An 18,711-nucleotide genomic window follows, 5' to 3' on the forward strand; every position below is an offset into this window, starting at 1 on the left:
TTTTTACTTTTCCTTTCTTGGCTTCACAAAAAAAACCTAATAAAATCTAAAAAAAAATACTTTTCTTTCTTCTTGTTGAACAAACCTTGTGAGCGAGTCTATTTTTTTGTTGTCTTTTTTTTGCTCTATCTTTGCGATTTTTGTAGTGGCCCGGCCGCAAAATCCGTTGCGTTGTACCGTTTTTTCGGCCGAATCCGTTGCGTTTTTTTTAATTTCCTGCCTTTGAAAAATTGTATCGTTGCGTTCAAAATGAAATCGGTGACTCTTGTGTTGCGTTATCACCCTGGCCGTTCGGCTTTGAGTTTTGAGCGAGACGTTACCCAAAAACGTCCGACTAACGTAATTCAGCGTAACGGCCCAACGTTGCTCCCATGAAGCCGAGAGGCTGGTGCAAGGTTGAACCAGCTGTACTCGCATGTTGAAAGGTCCCCCTCGACTTTTTTTAACCGTTGTTCAAGAAAGTGTGTCCGCCCACATGTTGCTGGAAAATATGTGTCGAATCAGCCTTCAAGACGTATACAAAGACCAAGCAAACAAATTGTACTGACTTATGGACAGGAGTATTAATAAGAGAACATGCATCGCGGGGGCATGTCGCGAAAGTTGATCAACAGCTGCTCTCACTCGGAACCCGGCCCTACGACCAAAACTGTGGGGATTGCCCTTCTCGGGCGGCGGCATTTTGTGACGCATTTCCGAAGTTGACATCACGATTGAAATCTTAAACTTTAATATAGTTTGCTTTTGTGAGGCGAACGATTTAGAGCGATGACGGGATATTTGCCAGCAAGTTGGTTTTGTAAAATACACCGCCAATGAGCAGATATCTCAGATGTCGAAGAGTGATGGCCGATAAGTATGATTTTCAAATGAAGAGTGATGGTCGATACGTTTTACTATCAAGGATATATATATATATATATATATGACATTGGCAACTCGGTTGAGCAGCCAAATGATACAATATGTGAGAAAATTCGAAAGGGGCGCCTTTGCGTACGCGCAGCTCAGCAGATAAGTGGTAGATGTGCCGCGATCACATCCCTTGTTACCGCGGTGGCTGAGCTAAGCTCAGTACAGCTTTGGATTTGAGCATCAACGCTCACAGCTTTATAATCCAACAAGCTGGGTCTGTAATGACCGAGGCCAAGACCAGGTTCGTGATCCCTGAGAAGGAGTCAAAATGGGTAGGCAAACCAAGGCGTAAAGCTGTTGAGCAAGCACCTGAGCGAGAGTGTGTGGGCTAAATGTGTTCAGTATCAATTGAAGCTACGCAACCTGTGATGAAGTGATCTCCGTCAATCGCGTGACTCAGCGCCTCCTTCGAGGAGGCCTGAATGGAACTGAATCGTCAGCTCAGATGAACGAAGTGAGTATCCATAGTTCACTCCACCTGGTTCACTCACATCTCTATATAAGATCTTGTTCCTTGTAGATATGTATCTTCCTATCACATTTGTGGCCCGTAGACTACGCATACACCAAAACCATTCAGCCCGCATCGTAAAATTTAGTAGAACTGGCATGTTTGAAATGAGTATACCATTGCGTTCGAAGACATCCCACGAGCGCTTATTACAAATCGAAGCGAGCGAAGCCCCCTCGTCGTCCCGTCCAAAGAGATCATATCAGTGTTTACCGGACACCGAATCAAGCAAAGCAACAACCCAAGTCTACCGCCCGATCAAATGCAGTAAAGCGGGAAGAATGGTGAGTTAGTGATATCTTTGAACCTCGTAACTGCTCCCACTAATTTTCGCATCTCTTTGATACCTTTTCGTCTTCCAAGTCTCACCGAAATCCGCCTGACCCATCCTTACAGGATCAGGACCACATCAATCAACTCATGGATGCAGCTGAATTCGCCGACTCTAAAGGAATGTATGCAGACTCTGTTCAAACATATCAGCAACTCCTAAATTTGTATGCCGACGAAATGTCAAGATGTGAGAGCAAACATGGTGCGACCAATAGAGGCCCCCATACGGGATGGATTCTTTCGTGTTTCAATCTTACACGATGCTACTTGAAGCTGAAGCGCCCGCAAGCGGCCTTCGAAACTCTCCAACAAGCTTGGCGCCCAGATTCAAGCCTAGCCATACCTTCCACACATACAAACTATCTGGAACTATCCCATTTGTATTTCGAAGTTGAAGATAGGTTACAGAGCATCTCTCACTCTCATGCGAACTATGTCGGTGGATGTTTTCTTTGGTAATGCGCTCTTGCGTCAGATAACTAACAAGTGAATTTCAATTTTTTACTTTCAAAAGGAGTCTGAATCAGACGTTCGTAAAGATGAATTCACCACCAATGAACTTTTGAATCTGATATGTATGTATGCGGAGGATTTTTTATCTCAAGAAAAATCACACGATGCCATTTCACTTTTGGAAGGGGGGCGAAAACGAATAGCAGAAGAGCAAAAGGTAATTGATAAAAAAATGAAGGAACAAATTATAAGAATTCATCTACTGCTTGTTGAGGCGTATTTGCACATTGGCCAACTGAAGGAGGGCGAAGAAATCCTAAACCAAGTTTGGAATCCTGAAAGTCGGTTCTACATTGACACTCTTGATAAGAATTATCTTTGGATGTCACAGCTTTACAGGCGTGCCATTAATAAACAACAGTGTGACCCCACATCTTGCAGCCATCAAGCCCAAGAACAAAGGCAAAGGACGCTTTACGAGGTGAGTGCATATCGACTGGATATTCCTGCCCCGAAATTCATGCTGATCTAGATCTGATCCTCGAACCAGAAGCTGGCTCTTACGCGAACGGCGGATGCCGCAGTGATCAAAAGCCGTTGGAAACTGTGTATGTTGTATTTTCATCCAGACAAGGGTGGTCACACTGGGGTAGCACAACAGGTGATTTCATTTCAAGCTTGAATCTGAATCATTCCGCTTTTCCGTGTCATTCTGATGCTGGAAAATTTCCGTTCCCTTCAGATTTCGGCGGCCGCTAAAGTTTTGCTTGATCCAGAGAGTTGCTGTCGATATGACTCCAAGTTAAATTATTGGTGATGCCAGAACATATCAGCGGTCTACGCAGGTGTTGAGATGGTTAGAATTCAATGTGTATATATTACTGGCCTTATGCTTGTGTTTGTCTCCACCAATCCCTATATACTTTTTTATCATTGCCATTGCTTTGTGCAAAGCGCTCCCATGAGGTGGGCGGCTATCAAACACTATGACTCAAAGGCCACACGATGATCTACGTAGGTGAAGATTTGATCAACAGAGCTCAAGCTGGTTAATTTCATATACCGGTCACTATAGATAGTTTCGAGTAAAAATGATAGTATTCTTACTCGACTTATTAATAAGCTTGATTTCGATAAAGAAGAAACGGGAACAATGGTCAATAGAAAATTGGACCTTTTGAGTACTTATCAAAAATAAACTTGATGTCTTAACTCATGATGATCACAATTGCGTATGATGTAACAAACAATATGTATACCAGGACATATCAATACATAACCCAATCAGAGTAATTCGACATATCATGAATCCAAATTCAAGGCTATTGTCATGAGATTTGAAATGAGAATGAGCACGTGTAACCCAATATAAATTCGAAATTCGATTCCGAACTTCTCCGTTTGTTATCGCTCTTGTTATCGCTCTTTTGTGATTAACAATCTAAGAAGATATTTCGAGCATTTCAAAGAAAATAGAGGTCAAGAACAACAAAAGCTATAACACTCTTTACCCCACTGGCGAAGCTCTGATGTGATGGAGTGAGTGATAATTTATGATCAACAGGAAGATTGATGTGGATCCAACTATGTAAAACTTTATACAAGGAAAAAAAGTAAAATTACTAAGACAGGTAAAAAAGATGGTGCCAAATGGATCATGGACTAGGCAAGTAGAGCTCCTATGTCCTCTGAGGGTTGCTAACGAAGCATAAATCTCAGATTGACAACACCAGGTAGTAAATCGTGGCACGCTTCAGGCTGAAAGGGTCGGCGAATTCGTGCGATTTGCTTTGAAATTGGTTCCAGCTGCCTGGGTGAGCTGATTGAAGCGACCAATCACCTGGCTCATTGCCCGAAATTCGTCTTCAATTGCTAGCTCACGACATGAATTGTGATTACCTATGATCTCGGACTGATGACAAATTGTGATTAAAGATTTTTCCAGAAACTAGGCAAGATGTAGACACACTGACACGAAAATGTTCCGCGTTTCCATGAAAGGTTACAAGAGCTGCGCGGAGGTCTTCAAGCCTTGTTGCAATAGACCTCAATGTTGATGCGCTTTCCGAAGTCATTGCAATATTCCGAGTGAGCGATTGACTTCCCCAAGTATTGAAGTTTACTAAGCGTTGCCAAAACGGGATACCAGCCCTGATTTTTCGCAGTTGCATGTTTTCTTGTGCAAATTGAGCACCAACGTTGGCTGCGAAATTCGACCCTTGTCTGACCAGAGGAATGGCGGCATCTATCTGCGCTTGCAGCCCGGAAAACCCGTCCGAGATGGTTTGGACCATATCGTTCAATCTGACCTGCGCTGACGTAGTCGAATATACATTGTCCCCACTGGCAATGGAAGTCAGAACAAGCCCGATCACTTCAAGCTTGTCTCGAAGATGACTATTAGTTCGGAGATTGACTATTGACTGCCCCTTGGATGGCATCGATTGTATGCATGCGAGGAAAGAACATACTTACTTTCTGGAAGACCTTTCGCAATACTGATATACTTGCACTATTCAAGAGATTAACCCTGTCTCTCACATCTCTGGTCATCTCGCTGAGGCTCTGAACACTTTCGGAAAGTTGGTCCTTCTTCTCCAATATGTCTGAGGCAGCAATGGCCTGAGAAAGTTCTAGAATTTTGTCTTGGTAAAGACGGACGTGGTTGGGATTTCCTAGGTCAAGGATAGATTCGAAAATATCCCCAGCGGAGCGTGCAGTCGATGTTACGGTGTTTGATAGCAAAGCCACTTTATTCGAGCAATTACTGTCTTTGGGTCCGCAAAAATAAGGACCGCCGATATACGTGCAGTACAAGTTCGACACCTTTGGAACACGGACACTGAAACGCTTTACGAGGTAACGATGGATAGCGTTGGGAATACCAGGAATCGATACCGCCAATAGAGCTAATAGAGCCCAATTCAAAAGATTTACCGACAAAGATAATCAAACCATTATCCTGCCAACGTAAAAGGCGATTTAGTTTATGGGTTAGTCATTAGGTTGATATCAACTACGCATCCTGGGCTTACGCAGATATATTAGATTTATTGCGTGTTTGTAAAGGTTTTCGAGGAGTGCCGAGTAGAGTACGTTGGGAAAAGGTTGGGACACGGATGGACGAAGAGTCCTCAAGAGTCTGAGTCTTCGAGTGGTGCTCTGCATATCCTTTGTAGGTGAGAACCCTCGGCCATCCTTTGTTACCAGATATTCGCTTTACGTATCAAAATTCCAGCTGTTTCTGGAACCTCTGAAATGAGACGAAATCCGCACCTTTCAAGTAAACACGCACTCTGACCCCTAGTTCGAAACTGACTTAGTACTGAGTCGGTTACTGCGCTCTCTCTGGGAACCTCTTTCCAGGTATTTGACTGCGCAAGTGTGTGCGAGCGCTCATCAAGTTGTGTTATCCTGAGCACTAGAAAGGCATCAATGGCAAAAAAGTCGCGAGCGTTAGGCTCAGTAGCTCTCACTCAGAGCATGCGTAGAGTACACGAAAACGTAGCCTGACCCATCATATTTAATGACGAACTATTCTGATCTTCGGCACTTCGACTTCCGAGACTTGAGTGAACACTGTACATACATATCAATTGTCTCAATAATCATCCTATTATTCGTACGAAGCATTGGCTGCATAAGTATGGCCACAATCCCTAATTACGATCCATCGTCATCAAACATGAACCCAGACTGGCTCGCATCCAGTTCGGACTTGTCGACTAACGCGAGTGTCAATGTGTCCGATACCAAACCTCCACCGCTCCATACACCAGATCATGAAGTATTTCGTCGTCCACGTCACGCTCGGCAATTACGGTATATACTATCATGTGCTATCGCACTCATAATGGCTTGGTATTTTTTTCCAGAGTAAATCACTTCTCAGATGTTTGTTTTAGCTGTTAAAAATAGCTCACCGTTGCGCGTACTATGTGTCCTGATTTCGTAGAAGTGCTTTTGCTACACAAGTTGATCAGCTGAAGGAAGCAACAGACCAAATCAAATCAGGTCGGGCCTTGACAGAACTTCGAAAGATCCAACACACCCCGGTCACCTTCATCGAGTCAATGAAGTCTCTCAGCAACCATGCAATTCTCAAACCTGTAGATTTTCTTTCGCTTCGAGAATCATCGGGTGTCCTGAAGACTTTCACGGATTTGTCAGAGTCATCAGCTACTGTGAGCCTGCTGACAAAGGTTTTGGATAACATTGATTTGGTCTCCGACATGACACGCCAGCTCAACGGCAAAGGACAAACTGAGCTTGAAATCTTCATGCGTGAGGTGAATAAGGCCAATGCAAGATGTTTGAGCAGAATATCAACGACTGACAGGATGCTTATGAACTACGCAGTTTATCTTCTGGTTCAATCGTCAGGAAGCTACCAGTGACATGCAGAGCGCCAAAAGGATCCTCGACCGTCATCGTGATTCGTTAAGTATCCTATCAAGGTCTATAACAAGTATCCTTGATACAATTCATATCACGAACAAAGCCAACGAGGATGCAAGGTACCACCTTCACGTTATGGAAAGGAAATTGACTCAAGGTTCCAGATTCAGCCGCATCACAGACGCGTTTGGGTCCACCAGCAGTCAGGCCTTGAACCTAAATCTTCAATCAATCAGAGAAATACTGAGCCAGACGCATGAGATCTCAACATTTTTGAACGAAACAAGACCTCTTCTAAAGTTGTATCAGGACAACCTGCATTCTTGGCTGGTGAGTACCAATTTTGATTATATTGTGCTCCTGATGCTAATCATGATCCATTTAGCAGAATGTGATAGTGGAGCGCCTGAAAAACTCCAAGAACGCCCATGAAGTCAACATGCAATGTCTCATACTGCTAGATGCAATACGCAGTCACGTTGGCCACATATCATTGAGACCACCATCTGAGAAGATTGCATTAGGAAGGGTTCTTGCTGACCAGTAGATCGTTGTTATTGTAATTTAAGCTTTCATATTGTCTTAGTAGTGAAGCTTCAGAATATTTCGGTAAAGGAAAGCTTTTATGAATAGTTGATTTCTGCCATACTTGCAATATTACCCACCCCTTCGAACTTCATCCATTTAATCTCAGTATCTACAAAACATTCGAGCCTCGAGCCTCGAGCTTCGAGCCTCGAGCTTCGAGCCTCGAGCTTCGAGCCTCGCGCTTCGCGCTTCGCGCTTCGAGCCTCGAACTTCGAACTTCAAGCAGCTTCGAGCGAGCTTGAAAGCTCAAAGGTTGACGCTCCAAGCTCTTCCACGCTTACACAAGCTTCAAGCTCCAAGCTCTTCGAGCCATAGAATGCTCTTTCTTTATTGTGAAATTTCTTTTCGGCCTTTTTTTCAAGTAAGGGTTCATGATTGTCAATTAGGACTGTGGTGTTCTACAAAATCAGAAGAATGAACGACTTTCCGTTTGTGATCTCAACTTGCATGAAATGCATTTCCCTCTTTTTGTGTTGTTTTGCTTTTTCTCTTAAACCGGATGTCTTTTCAAATAAACCCCTTTGAAATTTAATTCGTTTTCAAACTTTTTTTTCAAGTAAGGGTTCATGAATTTCAAGTAGAAATCTCTTTTTCTTCGGAATCAATAGAATCAATGACTTTTCTTTTGTGATCTCAAATTGCTTGATTCTTTGGATGAAACAACACCTCTTGCTACTTTTCATTTCCCTCTTTTTGTGTTGTTTTTTCTCTTAAACTACACGTTCTTTCATATAGCAGCCTTTATGATTTCGGAGGGGGGATTGGATCGCAAGGATCAATCCGAAGTTATTCCGCAAATGATGTTGCATCGGATGTATATGGGATTGGGTCGCAATGAAATGACCGGTCTCGTATCGGATCCGGGATTGCATCGGGGCGGGACGGTGGATGGACCATCGCGTGAAAGTTACGCGATGAGACAATTCCATCGCACGTAGGGTTGAGTCGAAGCAGCATTTCGCGAGGTTGAATCGGAATGAGGATCAGTCGGGTGTCGCTCATGCGGCTTTATATCGGAGCTGAGCTCCATCGGATGAGCCCGACTGTTTCTGAATTGGACTGGGGATTCAGTCGCGCCAATCATGTTCGATTGTAGATCGCAAACCTGTTCCATCGCATGGCTTGGGCGTGATACTGAATCGGGGCACTGTCCCCGAATTGACAACGGGAAGGGCTTCCCGACGCAAATTTCTTGGCGGTGCTGTGACGGGTCAACCACAAGTCAGGGTGGAGAAGATCTGCAAGTGAGTACACAAGTAACAACTGTAACCTATCTTTTGAGTATTTATTTTGTGTTGGCAGCTGTGTAAATATTATTGAACTGCTGATTGCATAACAGTGTCCTTCACGCTGAATGAGAGATAAGAATGAACTGAAAATTGGGGCAACACCAATTCTGTAGCTTCTTTTGAGACAGGTGCATTTAGCGGGCGGGCCCACCTATTCTCTAGCCATTATCAAGTATCTGAAAAAGTATAATCTTACTAATAAATTAACCGCCATGACTGCCAAAAATGTCAGTACCAATGCAGCAATTGGGCGAGAAATTTTACAAGCCAAAGGGATTGATTTCAATCACCAGAACCAGCTTCATGGGTGTGTAGCCCATGTGATAAACCTTGCTGTGAAAGAGGGTCTTAAGGCGTTTGGACAGATATTTGATACAGACAAAGACAAGGTTGATTCCTCAAACTCAATTGCTCTTCACTGTCTCATGGACCCTTCCTCTGTTGGACAATTTAATCTCAAGACCATTTATCATTGATGCCATGGTTTTGTCACAAGTAATTTGTCCAGCCCTCAATGTGGTCAACTTGTGGCAAACATTGTACAGACGCGACGTAACCTTGCTAGTTTGACAGCTCAGCCTCCAACTCCCTCAGCAAGACGCAAACCGGCTTCATTGACAAATAGCTGCTGCAACCCCTGCTCCCCATCCTGCTGATGTTGAGTCTCTTGATTACCCTTTAGCAGATCCAACCATTGATGAAGTTGCTCCAGCTCAGCCCAAAAGAGACACTGTGACTCAGTTGATTACCAATGTTCCAACTTGTTGGAACTCTTCAGATCACATGGTCCAACAGATGCTCCGCCTACAAAAATCGTGCAATGAGTTCAGCAAGGGAGATGACTTCAAGAGATATGCACTCTTATCAAATGAGTGGAATTATGTCAAATAAATGTGTGACTTCTTGGAACCCCTCAGCAAAGACACTGAGATGCTTTGCAAGCCAAAGTACACAACAATGCATCAGGTGGTTTCAATGTATACAGTAGTCCTACAAGGACTGAAATCACCAAGTAATATTCATTAATCATTTCATATTTTCAATTTGTTGATGTCAACTAATGCTATATATAGGTGGCTCAAAAGTATGATCACAATCAATTAATCCCTGCTTCACTCAAAATGATATGAAGACTAGAAGATCACTTTCAAAAAGTGCTTGCCGAACCTGCACCAGTCTTTGCTATCATCCTGGACCTACACCTCAAGTTGAATTATTTTCAAGTAGGTTTATTTATCTATTTCTACTTTAAATCTGTACTAATGAGTGTTTGTATTTATCATACAAACAAATGATCAAGCAATGATGTTTTCTGAATATGACCTCCTCACCTTGGATATCAGGTGCATGTTTGAAGTAGAGGCCATCAAATACAATCTTGATGTACCAATACCCCCTCTAACTACCTCCCAGATATCAACTGCTGCCACCTTGACGTCCCAATACTTTGAAGATGCGATTTTTGACACCCAAAATGATGAACACTACCATTCCATTAGCAATGAAATTGCTCAATACCTAGGTGAAAAAGTTGAAGCTCACAATATGAAGGTCTTAGATTTTGGAAAAGATGTGTTGACATCTACCGTGGATTGTCAAACATGGCTATGCATCTTTTGGCAACCCCAGCGACTAGCTGTCCATCCAAGGATGTTTTTGATAAGAAAAAACACATCTTGACACCTCAGTGTACTAATCTTTTGTGTTTACATGTTGAAGCTCTGTTATATGTCCAAGATTGGCACTGTGTGTTTGGTCCTTTGAAATATCCTAGCTGTGATGGTGAGGAGAGTGATTAGTTTTTTTACTTCTTTCTCTTAGTTTTGTTTTATCTAGTTATTTTGCTATATACATGTTACAATTTATCTACTTTTACATGAATACATGTCAGCAAATATATGAGAAATCTGTCTGATAACCAACAGATACTGAGTTTTGTCACCCTCACATCCAAATACCAAACCACCAGAGTATCTGGCCACCGGATGACTCTAAGAGCCTTTTGGCATCTGGATCTGATGGATGCTCTGTCAGATATCCAGCCAAAACCCGGGTCTGGAGCTCACCTTGACTAAGAAGAGGAATGGAATAGCACAATGGAGTTGAATATCATAAATAAAGAATTGGAGAAGGATTTTTGTCAAAATTAGGAAGTTGTGAAGCTGTGAAATGATGTAGGATGATTGTAAAGGGGAATTATATATATTTGTGTGCTTTGTATTGGCGTGGAGGGGTTTTTTTCTTTCTTTATCTTTTACAAGTTGTAGTTTTTTTAAAATAATAATTAATTTACTACCACTGTACTAGGTCACTTAAATCCGCCCCTGTAATTAGGAGAAATTGATTTAGTGTTGTAGCTTTGTGGGAAGAATAATTATTAAGCATTGCTATATTTATTTCTTTATATCTACAGGAATAACACTATTCCAAGTGTTGAGGCTAGTATCAAAATTGGTGCTTATTTCTCTTTATTGATTGCTTGAGTGTTGAGTATTATACATTAATACTTTGACACATGTCCTTGAGTGAATCAAAAAAGTTTTATCTCTCTTTCAAATTGTGTCTCAATGCCTCCAATAAAGTTCTTTTATTGTGTGTATTAGAAGAGCAGTCCATAGACATTGCTACTAGTTAGTTTTATTAGTAGATCATCCTCTCCAAGCTCTAAATCCCCTTGTTGGGTGATTAGTTCTACAACATCAGGCTGATCCCTTGATCCCTTACCCAGCTGGGCGGTGGGATGGATTTGAAATTTTATTTCCTACCCTCAGAATGGATAATGAAATGAACAGAGTTGTGGCAAAGTGATGAGGTATGAGGTCTGAAGAATTCTAAATTTCAATTTTCAGACTCTCTTTGTGAAATCTATGATTTGAGTTATGTTTTTTTACCTGATCTTGTGTTCAAATCTCATCCAAGGAGCTATGTACTAAGCCATTCTTTGGTTAGGACTTTCAATGATCAGCTGGTAGAAAGTACCACAAGGAAAGGGAGTGATTGTGTCAGTTTGGTCTTTGAAGAAAAGATATGTAATCTAAAGATAAGGCATGAAAATCTTGCAAAAGACTGGAGATTTTTAACAGTTTTTTACTGATTCAACTGGGGTGTTTGTTGAAGGTTGGGGTGGATAGATGTGGATTTAGTCTTTGCAGAGGTTTTCAAGGAGTCTTCCTAGCCGTGAAATGTATTCAAGATGGTTTTTGGGGTGGAAATGCAGCCTTGAGTGATGTGAATTTTGATATAAGTCACTTGCTGCTACATGAATGCATACTGCTCTATGCTGGGCCTACAGAGCAGAACTTTATGGTGCTTTGCTAAATCCACAATCTGCTTTGGGGAAGATCTGATGATGGCAGCACTATCAGATTGGGTAGACTGGCTACCCCCGTATTTATCCAGTGGTGGCAAGGTGGTCCGCTTCTCTGCCGCCCCACCACCACTTCTTGCAGCAATCCTTTGGCATAGGCTTCCACTGTGTCTGTATCCTTGTAGCACGCTGGTGTACACACTTAAATTATTTTTTTAGACCCTCAAAAGACCCTTCAAAGAGGTTCCTTAACAGGCACATCTTCCCCTCATCAACTGGTACATTGACACTCAGGTGACCCCAGCTGCTGACAAAGGATTCTGCAAATCCTGTAAATAAAAAGGGTTCAACAACAATCTCATTCTAAATCTGACCAACAGAGTTTGAGATTTGTTTCAAAACTCTCTGTGTGTGGATGCCAACATGACATGTACAAGTATATTGACATGGTGTTTGGTTTATGAAAGCAGTACAATTCGAAATATGGAGAAACTTTAGACAATTGGCTAGTTGAGATTGAGGCTGGACAAGGTTGCCAAAGCCTCAAAATGGACCTGAAAAATCCAACACACATCCACACCATACTGGTCTCAGGCAGAAGTAGGGGTTCAACCTGTAATTTCTCTGGTGTAATCTTTCTGCTCCTGCCTTGATACATGGTGCAAAAACCTATCACATTGATTTAAACTTACATCAGTAACTTTTGAGACTGTTTTCACCAAATTTGGTGCCCAACCTGGAACATTCCAGCAATGAATGCTGCACTGTCTGCAAAATAAAATCCAGTGCCTCCTCTGACACTGGTACCCACTGAGGTTCAGCTGGGGTGCAGTGTGAAGACCCACTTTTTTGCAGCTCCAAAATGGTGAAGGGCAAATGTTTGGGATTTGCAGCACCAATGAGATCTTTCTTGGTGTGGTGAAGATGTGGATCAAAATACAAAAGTAAGAATTGCAAATCATGCATACCCGCATGAAACACTGATTACAGCTGAAGCTAGTTGTAGCTGCAAGACTAGATTTAAACTCCTTGCCCATTGCTAGCAGTCATGCTGTAAGCTTGATTGCCTTCATTACAATCAAGTTGTTGTATCTGTGAAGTTATTTGGTTTGTAAGTTTCACTTTTATAATGAGCAATTGAGCTGATGAGTAATTTTTCATAAGATTGGTTTCATGTTTCATGTTCAAAACCATGAGATAAAGACTTCACATATAGAGATTATCTCATTTTGAGTAAATAATAGCTACATAATTTTACAGTTATGCTATATTGTTTGAATTCCACATTTAAGCATTTAGTCTTTTGGAAAAACATTAAATTCAAGCTGCTTTAATCAAGGGGATGAAAGATAGGAACTTGAAAAATAAACTTTTGCTCATGTTGCTATCTTTCCAGTGCTTCCAGATATATTACATTGCTTTGCTGAACTCTATTGATGACCACTTTACTTTTACCTCTTGGTCAAGCGCCTCAAAGCCCTTTCATCATGCCGAGTAGAGACCACAGGTAAAAAATGTGGTTTTGAGTTACCGAGTTGTATTTACATTATGTTGCCTCCAGAGACCTGAAGAGAGGGCTGTCGGATTCTGTTAATTCCAAGATGTGGGTCCGAAGCCCTCTCGTGGTATACTCCGCAAAGTGCACGCTGAACCATCGCATCCCGCTCGAAAAGCAACATTTCCAAGCTTTCATGAGTTTGATGGTTGCAAAGTTAGTATTCTTCATTTCAAGTCTGGTTTCCCCGATGGAAAATCACTTACCCAGGGGTAGTTCTGTCCATTGAATTGAAGCGCAAAAAAATAGAATAACCCAAAAATTGCGACGCCAGAGCTGATTCCAGCGGTAAGTGTCAGAGCGTACTTTTCTATTTCTCATTTATATGTCAGTTGTAAATCCTTTTGGAATGGGACAAGAACTCGAAGGTCGACATACCGTACCAAGCAGCGCACCGTTTCTTGACATACCGCTGAAAGAAGAGTGCGAGTGGAATCGCGGGCCTGATAAACCCAAAGCGAAATTTTTACCTGTTTTTTTTCAATTATCAAGGCGCCTTACTCACGTGTAATAACCCAAATTCAAGATTCCGTAGCACAAGAAGCCACTAAAAATGACGGGGGTGTGTACTAGCCGCCATGATGACCTAGGCCATATTTTCGAAAAGATCCAAGGAATGACCGGTGCAATGGCACCGATTCTATCATTTTAGATGTGTCAGTAAGTTTTTTTCAAAATTTACGTTCCAATCACTTGTGAGGATTTGGGACGGGAATAAAGTCGAACTCACAAGAACCCATACATGCAAAACCGGTATGGTGCATCAGGTCCAGTAAACATTCTCCGTGAGCCCACCACCCCCCATAGCACGCTTGAGGAGAAGAAGGCGTCGAGACCTACGGAGACATTCGCGAAAAGTTTGCCTATAAGCAGGGAGTGATTAGCTTTCAGATTTTGTTCCACGAGGCTCACCTGGGCAAGTGAAGTGGAGGGACTGGGTTGGTGAACACAAGTCGGGGATGTTTGCGATTTGCCAGTCCAGGACTACAGGAGAGGGTCGAATCAGGTTTCCGACACTATCGTATGGAGATTTCATGTCAGAAGTCACCGTACCTGCTATGGAAATAAGCGAGGACAGGACAGTCCCAGACAGCTGTGCTACGAATAGAGCTTTAGGAGGGATCTATTTCGATTCCCCGTACCGGATCAGCAAATTCGATCATACTCTACTTTTGAATTTGTAAAAGACCAAGGTTGTAAGTCACCTTCACGTAGTGGGCGAGCTAGAGGATAACAATCAAATTGCCGAGCTAATCAGTATGTGTTTCAAAATACATCTCACAAACGACCTTACTTTCATATCTGAAGCATAGCCGATTGCCTGGGCTGTTGTTATGTATCCGTATGCTTTGTGGGGATGGTGATATCAACGGCAATAAAATCTAGATCAAGAATCTGTGACGCCCTTACTTTTACAGAGCATGAGTCCTAGTGGACTTTTGTGGAAACAAGATGGACACTCAGATTTAGCTACTTTTTAAGAGGCGTGACGGCACCAGACCTACCGGCCAACCAAGGCATAACCAGCCACAAGCTCGGACAGTACCTGAAGTGACACTGATGAGCGGAAGTCCTTCTATTCAAAAATTCTAGTGGAGAAAGGGTTGCTCACGTTCAGTGTAGCGGATACGGACGCTACGGCACTCACTGTAAAGGGAGAAATTTTGAGATACATGAACATTTATAATTCGAGGACAACTCACTGATTCCAATCGGGACTATGAGGACCAACGCGATCGCAAAGGAAAATGCCTTTGAGAGGAAAAAGTAAATGCAGTTTTGGTGAGTCGATGGAAAATGGTTAAAATCTATTGAATAGTGAAACACACTGACCAAACCCCAAATTGGCATTGTCGGCATTTCTGATTCACTGTATGGGTTTACAGATGCTAGACGTCAGTTGGATCATAGAGAGCTGGGAGTGATACAGCACTTACTAATATTTGAGCATAAAGATAGCCATCATGATTGAAACAACTCCAACAAGCATGAACCACCATTCAGGCACTACAATGAATCCAGGGAAAGTAAGCTTTGATCAGCCCAAGAGTGACGGACAGGAAATCAGCGCTGACCTTCGGGGTACGCTTGCATAAGGCGGCAGTGGACGTCGCTATACATCGTATCTTCTTGGATGTTGGATTTTGGAAGCTTCTCTCCACTTGTTCTCTTCAACTTCTTGAAAAGGTAGCTGACTTGGAATGAAGAGAAAAGGTGAGAGAATCCAGACATAATATACCTGCGGTAATACAGCGCTGCATGAACAACATTACTGCTGTACAATGCAAAGAACGCGGTGTAGCTAGCAAGAATCGCAAACAGTTTTTCATGGGTAACCCTCCCAGAATCAACATTTTTGACGGAAAGCTTGAAACAAATGGCTTCTTACTCACCACACGATCCCGGAAGCCGACATATAAGGAGGTGAATACGCTTCATACCGGGCCTACTTACAGTATCGTTAGATAATTGACTCTGGTATCAGTTCTGTGGATGCTTGACAAGCTAACCTGATCAAGGATACCTGAACCATCAAGGACCATGCTAGTGTTGTACGGAGCTCTGATCATGGGATAGAAGAAAAAATAGATTTATGTATATTAGTCGGTTGTCGAGTCATAGAGATTATTAGCATACCCGTATCGATCAAATACACCTGATATATTTGACGAGCTTTATCAGTGTTGTGAAATGGCAAGCAAAAAACGGGAACAAAGACTTACCCCATGTATTGATAGGCAAATAGGATGTAGATCTGATGTTTTTAAAGTATATCGCGCAAATAGCCAAAAACCCACCACAAGCCCCGGCGTAAACGTTGATCTGAGAATATATAAATGGTTTAAGCTGTACTCAAAAACCCAAAACCAATGCTTCAAAGCCTACAATGGACCAGAGTGGAATGATTATCGGATCCAGAGCCATAAAACTCCAGTCAAGGGTAGGTACGGGGTTGAGCCCAAGACCGCTGACAGTTCCTGTGATCAAAGACAATTTGACGTTGTGTGGTGCGATCCATGTTGTCCAGCTATCTTCCAATACATCAGAGCCTGTGTGAAATTTAAAGTGCAAAGTATTCTCAAGATACCACGTACTTGAAAAATGAGAGACTTTGGAAGAAGACACCTGGAAGTATGTAGTCTGCAGGGCGAAAGCAACAATTTCATGAGACATCTTTCGCAAGAGTCAAACTGAGAGGAACTGACAGATCCCGTACGCAATCTAAAAAGAGGGTCGAGTGATTCATACTGTCAGTAAAAATTGGACATTGTGTGACAAGGTACAGGCGCCAGTAATGTTGGATTTACCGCACAGATAAAGAAAAATCGTAATCGCGAGATGCGCCATCCATTAACAGATTGGTTTTTGTCCGTCGAATGTAAGGCTCGCAGGACCGAAATTTCCGAAAGGTTGCCCCACCAAACCTTTGAAACATACGTAATCATCAGACTGGGATGTTCTCGACAAGAATCATTGACGGCGACGAGGAGCTTACCATGGCTGGTGGGTAAACGAGAAACCTAGAGACCGTATTCGAAGACAATATTTACATTGTGCACAGCGACTGGCCGTGGGCATAGGGCAAAGACACTTACTTTCTCGTCATACCAGCTAAAGTATACCCAATCAGCTGTGAGCTCAACACCAATGTTAATTGAAAGCCAATCTTTTCAGCCAAAGCAGAATTGTTGAAGAACCGCTTGATTCTAAGCACGGCAATGATGTCGGTCGCCTATCGCAAGCAGAAGTAATACCAGCCATTGTTGGACCAATCAAGTCTAGATGATTCTTTTTCTTGGGCATTGTTTCAAACTCACAAACGCTCCGCCAAACGATACATTGGCCATCTATGATCAGAGAGAAATATTATGATCTTCCGCTTAACATACGATTCTCTGAAATATGTAAGACGACTAACGATACTGATTAGCATGTGTTCCTTCATACTAGCGTCAACGGAATAGAATGTGAGTAAATGTTGCTCTCCGCCAAACGATATTGAAAAAACTCTGACTTGAAGGGACCGGGATTGAGGGTGAATGGATGATTTCCTATCCGGAAGACCTTTTCTGGTAGATATTTAGCCATCATACCTGGGGAGGAATGATCAGAAAACAAAGTTTACAACGGGCAAAGCACATCTGAAGAAACCTACATCCTATCGGATAAGCCACCAGCTGAGCCGATGTGACGCTCAGTCCAATAGTTGGCATGCGCTGTGCAAAGAATTGATTGACTCCGGTCCCTAAGCACACCAGGAAGATCCCGATCACCCACATCCTGAAGTCACGCATGGTGAATATTTACCCTGCCTGAAAGATAGGTGTGAAACTTACCGGAAGGTGAGGACTGGTATCGTAGGATCGTCGAATGGGTCAACACAAGCCCGGACCTGTTTTGAATTCGCACCTTCAGTTCAGATTTGCCTATCTCACCAGAGTACGATCGAGATGAAGGGATTTACTTCAGGGTATGGAGAGTTCTCTTGCGCGAGTTTGAGTTCTACGCAAATAGCATCTGCAAGGTCGATTATGTCCTGATATGGCACTCCGGGTCTGAGCACTTCCGCCGCCTGACGAAGTAGAGCGCTAGGAAAATTTAGATCATTTCTGAAGCCATGGATTCCGATGTAAAGGTGAGTTCACGGATTCGAGCTTGAGTGGCGAGTCAATAGCAGTGGATCGGCTGCTTACTCATTATCTTTGATTGCCTGACGGAGGTATTTCATCACTCCCTCCAAATCTTCCGGGTCGAATGCCTGCTCTTTCCAGACGGGTTGATCATCGGACTCGTCCTCGCCCAGTGCATATAGACCTATCCTTTCTTTTCCAACATGCCGAGGCTGAATTTTACAGTCCGAAGCAAATGAAGCACTTAGATGGTGGAAATCCCTGGAGCCCGAACTGGCTGGAGATCGCTGTTTATTCATATGGCGGATCGTAAACCCAGCTGATTGACCAGGAGGAAATGGCGATTTGCGATTGTAGAAGTGAGATTGGCAGAGGAGCCAAGGGGTGTCGTTTGACTAATCCAGTATGACTGAAGGCCCCCGCTATACTTAAGATTCGACGACTTGTACCAGAGGTCGTGGAAATTGAGTCGGATTCCAGGCGCAGCATGACAGACTCTCTGACAAAGGAGAAGGCACTTCAAAACAGAATATGATTCAGGAGAAGTGTTTCGAATTATATGTGTCTGGCGATAACGTGAATGTACAGCTTGCCATCCCAACATCTAGCGCATCGCATGACCAAAGATATCATCACTTGAAGATAGGTAAAGAGAAAAAAGGTCAGCAACAGGTTCTGGTCTTTGGAAAATCTCCGGCACTGGGCGGGACGCGGTTTTCCAGAGTGGTAGA

General features: G+C 42.8%; 3 protein-coding genes across 3 annotated transcripts; 1 reads left to right on the top strand and 2 right to left on the bottom strand.

The window, feature by feature from the left end:
- Window positions 1-1,136: 1,136 nt before the first annotated feature.
- On the top strand, window positions 1,137-2,218 carry MELLADRAFT_60200 (uncharacterized protein; the record flags this gene model as incomplete). The annotated part of the gene is made up of 4 exons (XM_007405882.1): window positions 1,137-1,234; window positions 1,356-1,369; window positions 1,496-1,710; window positions 1,823-2,218. 4 exons carry the CDS (start codon window positions 1,137-1,139, stop codon window positions 2,216-2,218), a joined length of 723 nt encoding a protein of 240 aa, XP_007405944.1.
- A 1,747-nt stretch (window positions 2,219-3,965) lies between these two features.
- Window positions 3,966-4,653, bottom strand: MELLADRAFT_103070 (uncharacterized protein; the record flags this gene model as incomplete). Its single annotated transcript, XM_007406195.1, has 2 exons — window positions 3,966-4,160; window positions 4,186-4,653. 2 exons carry the CDS (start codon window positions 4,651-4,653, stop codon window positions 3,966-3,968), a joined length of 663 nt encoding a protein of 220 aa, XP_007406257.1.
- An 8,682-nt stretch (window positions 4,654-13,335) lies between these two features.
- MELLADRAFT_93456 (putative oligopeptide transporter) lies at window positions 13,336-18,279 on the bottom strand (the record flags this gene model as incomplete). The annotated part of the gene is made up of 30 exons (XM_007406194.1): window positions 13,336-13,458; window positions 13,556-13,665; window positions 13,728-13,792; window positions 13,855-13,989; window positions 14,080-14,185; window positions 14,262-14,333; window positions 14,403-14,472; window positions 14,644-14,696; window positions 14,760-14,785; window positions 14,855-14,895; window positions 14,962-14,996; window positions 15,053-15,101; window positions 15,183-15,219; window positions 15,287-15,356; window positions 15,425-15,687; window positions 15,743-15,795; window positions 15,860-15,911; window positions 15,987-16,005; window positions 16,073-16,172; window positions 16,218-16,381; window positions 16,663-16,774; window positions 16,846-16,870; window positions 16,946-17,082; window positions 17,168-17,197; window positions 17,269-17,296; window positions 17,365-17,443; window positions 17,506-17,630; window positions 17,687-17,742; window positions 17,815-17,938; window positions 18,044-18,279. The coding sequence occupies 30 exons, from the start codon at window positions 18,277-18,279 to the stop codon at window positions 13,336-13,338; spliced, it is 2,595 nt and encodes an 864-aa protein (XP_007406256.1).
- Window positions 18,280-18,711: the final 432 nt, after the last annotated feature.

Source organism: Melampsora larici-populina, assembly GCF_000204055.1.
Source record: "Melampsora larici-populina 98AG31 unplaced genomic scaffold MELLAscaffold_5, whole genome shotgun sequence".
In the NCBI taxonomy this organism is placed as follows: domain Eukaryota; kingdom Fungi; phylum Basidiomycota; class Pucciniomycetes; order Pucciniales; family Melampsoraceae; genus Melampsora; species Melampsora laricis-populina.